General features: G+C 38.5%; 2 protein-coding genes across 2 annotated transcripts in view; both read right to left on the bottom strand.

Annotated features, from left to right (window-relative positions):
- LOC118336472 overlaps positions 1–4,069 on the bottom strand; it is a 744,338-nt gene that overhangs the window by 638,661 nt on the left and 101,608 nt on the right. The gene's annotated exons all lie outside the window — the stretch shown is intronic.
- LOC118336454 (thrombospondin-3a-like) overlaps positions 1,450–4,069 on the bottom strand; it is a gene marked incomplete at its 5' end in the record, with an annotated part of 7,261 nt that continues 4,641 nt past the window's right edge. Inside the window, 2 exon segments of the mRNA XM_035673111.1 lie at positions 1,450–1,967; positions 2,060–2,199. Coding sequence (XP_035529004.1) covers positions 1,906–1,967; positions 2,060–2,199 — 202 coding nt within the window.

Genomic DNA, 4,069 nt, shown 5'->3' with positions numbered 1-4,069 from the left:
ATATATATATATATATATATATATATACATATACATATACATATACATATACATATATATATATATATAGTTATATAGTTATATATATATATAATCAGGTTTATTGCCAAGTAGGTTTTCACATACAAGAAATCTTCCTCGGTATATTGGTGCATAACAATAAACACAATATTAGACAATAAAAAGAGACATGTACAAAAAAAAGATCAGAGCATCTTTATGATGTTTCTCTCACTGAATCTAAAATCTGTTTCATGTCAGCGTGTATTTTAGACTCAAACTGCATCAATCTTTTCTCTAGTCTGAACGTTTTAACTCTCCTCCTGTGTGTGTGTTTCAGGCTGTGTGGTGTGTTTCCTCCCGGGGTCGGGCAGGTCCGGGATGCGGTGCATTGTTGTTATGTCCCCCCTCCAATATTGCACTCGTCCCGGCCTCCCCGGCCCAGGGGCCACGACCCCCCCACATACCTCCAGACAGCAGAAGAGAAACGCTGCTGGAGCTCAGAGACGAGGTGAAGACTTTCTGAAAGACTCAGAGTTTCGACTCTTTTTAAGAAATAATTTTCCAGGAGCTGTAATGACAGTAAAAGACAGCTCTCACTCACAAACAGCGGCTGTGTAACATTAACTTGGCTACAGCTCATGAGTTACAGTTCAAATTAAGTAGAATTGATTTATTTTTTACCGAAAATTTTTCTTTTAGAAACTGAAAGTGTTTGTTGCACATGCAATTAATATCACTGTGAATGTATTTATCACCAACAGCAAATGTAAATTTGATCATTAGCAGCCTGTATGTACGTCAATATTTACACTGAGATTCTCTCAAAAATAATTCTTAATTTTTTTTTAAACAATTTAAGACCTAAAATTCAGATTATTGGATACATTTTTTGACTTTTTAAGAACCCACAGACTTTAACTAGGGATGCACAATATGGATTTGTTTAATGCCGATACCGATACTGATAACTGCTAATTTAACATTTCTGTATTTTAAAAATAAGTTCATAAGTTCTTACACAGAGAGAGGCTGAAATACGGACACAGGGCAGAGGTTAGCGCTATAGATACAGGGCAGAGATTAGCGCTATAGATACAGGGCAGAGGTTAGCGCTATAGATACAGGGCAGAGGTTAGCATTATAGATACAGGGCAGAGGTTAGCATTATAGATACAGGGCAGAGGTTTATGCTCAGGTGTCAATCAGGTGATGATTTCATGGCAAAACAACAAAATGTATCGCCACAGACTGATGAAAACTCCAGAATATATCGCATTCATTCATCAATCAATTCTCTAAGAGTTCATTAAAGTGTGCGTAATGTGTAAAGAAAACACCAAAAATGATCACTAAATCATATCGGTACACATTCTAACACGCTAAACTATAACTTCCACGATGGAGTCAGATGAGTTTAAGGGGAAATGACGATAAAACAAACCACAATTTTAGGAAAATGGGCCTTTATTGGGAGAAAGATATGTACATTTGAAAATACACAGGAACATGTAAAAGAACTTTTGATCTGTCTGTACCATTAGCTTATCGCTTTTCAGCAGTCGGCCTGTTATCTGAGTTTTATTCCACAATGAAACATCAGACCGGATCCTCTTTCAGCTCCTTTAATGGACGTACAGTATTTTGGAAACGAACTCTTCCGTGAATTTGTCTTTTTAAACGTCACTGATAAACATGAACATTAACTGAAGAGCTCATGTTTGTCTGGAGAAACACGACAGAACGCCTGCAGCCTGGAGTGAGATTTTTAAAGGTGCGTTCAGGAGCTTTTTGGTCAGTGTTTCTCCAGACTGTTGCTCTGACACCTGAACTCCACCTTTCATTCAACACACACTCATTCCAAATGCACACACACTCAGACTACAGTTAAAGTTCGTCTTCCTCTCAGACCTGAATGTGCATCAGAACCTGTTTACGATGAGACTGGAAGTCTTCGGGGACTGTGTCTGAAATAAAAACACACAAAGGAATTCATTAATCAACGTTTGCTGACAACGGAGTGTTTTTTCTGCTGTGTGTTCGGGGTTAGAGGTCGTACCATTGCATCTGTAGCGCAGGTTGGACCAGATGATGTTTTCCTGAGAAAAACAGAAGACACCAAGCCTGCCTCCTCTCATCGTGGTGTCGATCACAACACCGGAGTCCGCCACCATGTCTGTCCCCTCAAACAGCTTCACCCTGAAACACAGAATCACAGGGACACGGCGGGTTACAAACCAAACGCACCAGGACACAACAGGTTGGAAACTAAATGCTACCTTAAAAAACAAACGTAAAAAAAAAGTAATATGGTAATGATTTCAAGACCACTGTGGTTACTTGTGGAATTGATTTGGCGACCACTGTGGTTACTGATAAAGTTGACTTGGCGACCACTGTGGTTACTGGTGAGGTTGATTTGGTGACCACTGTGGTTGCTGATGAGGTTGATTTGGTGACCACTGTGGTTACTGGTAGAGTTGATTTGGCGACCACTGTGGTAACTGGTAGAGTTGACTTGGCGACCATTGTGGTTACTGGTAGAGTTAATTTGGGAGTATTTTGTGTTGTTTTTGGTTTTAAGGCTGAGCTGCTGATGTCCTTGTTAGTTTTCATTATGTTTATTTATTCTGCATCAAGTTTTAGTCGACTAGAAGTTTGGGCATTTTAATTTCAGTCTAAGAACACGTAACTATTTTAGTCAATGAAAACGGATATTTTAGTATTTTGTACGTCAATCTAGTCAAAACCAATTTTTTATCATTTTTATTTATGACAGCATTATCTTGATGTCGATGTGTAGTGTAACATTTTATAATGTTAAAATAAACTTAAACAAACTCTGAGACCTCAATCATACCTGCTATTTCTGATAATGATACAGAAAGATCTGTGACAATATCAGATCAATAATATCATCAATACAATGTTGGTAAATATCAAGAGGTCATTTCCTAAACACTTAAAAAATATCCAAAGTTAAGATAAAACCGAAGGGACGAGAGAGCACAGACAGACAGAGAGAGAGAGAGAGGGGAGAAAGGAGGACGAACGACCTCAGCCTCTGTACTCTCTCTCTCTTCAGCTCCCTGAATAGACTTTCTCCTCCTCCTCCTTTGTTTCTTTCTCTCCTGACCGACTGAAGAATGTGAGTCCGGACTTTTAAAATCTGCAGTTTCCAAAAACTTTTAACTTCAACAGGAACTCTTTAGTTTGAAACAAACGACAAGGAATGATCCTTTAAATCCTTCTGTCTGATATTTAATAAAAACAGAAACAGAGATCATATTTAAACATTACAGAGCATACAGAGATTGATTCATCTCCATTAAAGTTTAACAGAAAAGAGGCACTAAGAACTCAGACTGTAGTGTTTTATGTGAAAAACTTTTCCAGTGTGTTTCTCTCGTCTCTCCGTCTGATCTGCATATCAACGGTTGCCGAGGCGGATTCTTGCCAGGGCTTTGGTTGTCATGGAGATGAATACAATAGAGTACCGGGGGGCCCCAGAGCCACAAAGAAGTTTCAGGGGGGAAAGAATGCAGTAAAAAGTAAAGAGAGGAAGAGACGGAAAACAGACACAGTACTGCACTGTACTGCAGTATCAATAGTACGCTGTACAGCAGTATCTATAGCACACTGTACTACAGTATCTATAGTACGCTGTACTGCAGTATCTATAGTACACTGTACAGCAGTATCTATAGTACTACAGTATCTATAGTACGCTGTACTGCAGTATCTATAGCACACTATACTGCAGTATCTATAGCACACTGTACTGCAGTATCTATAGTACACTAGTGTACAGCAGTATCTATAGTACACTGTACAGAAGTATCTATAGCACACTGTACTGCAGTATCTATAGTATGCTGTACATCAGTATCTATAGTACTACAGTATACTATAGTATGCTGTACTGCAGTATCTATAGTACGCTGTACAGCAGTATCTATAGTATTACAGTATTTATAGTACTCTGTACTGCAGTATCTATAGTACGCTGTACTGCAGTATCTATAGTATTACAGTATTTATAGTACTCTGTACTGCAGTATCTATAGTA

The sequence above is a fragment of the Morone saxatilis genome, unplaced genomic scaffold, assembly GCF_004916995.1.
Source record: "Morone saxatilis isolate NCDOM2014 unplaced genomic scaffold, NCSU_SB_2.0 Contig24, whole genome shotgun sequence".
Taxonomy (NCBI): domain Eukaryota; kingdom Metazoa; phylum Chordata; class Actinopteri; family Moronidae; genus Morone; species Morone saxatilis.
This window is presented reverse-complemented; position numbering and strand designations above follow the sequence as displayed.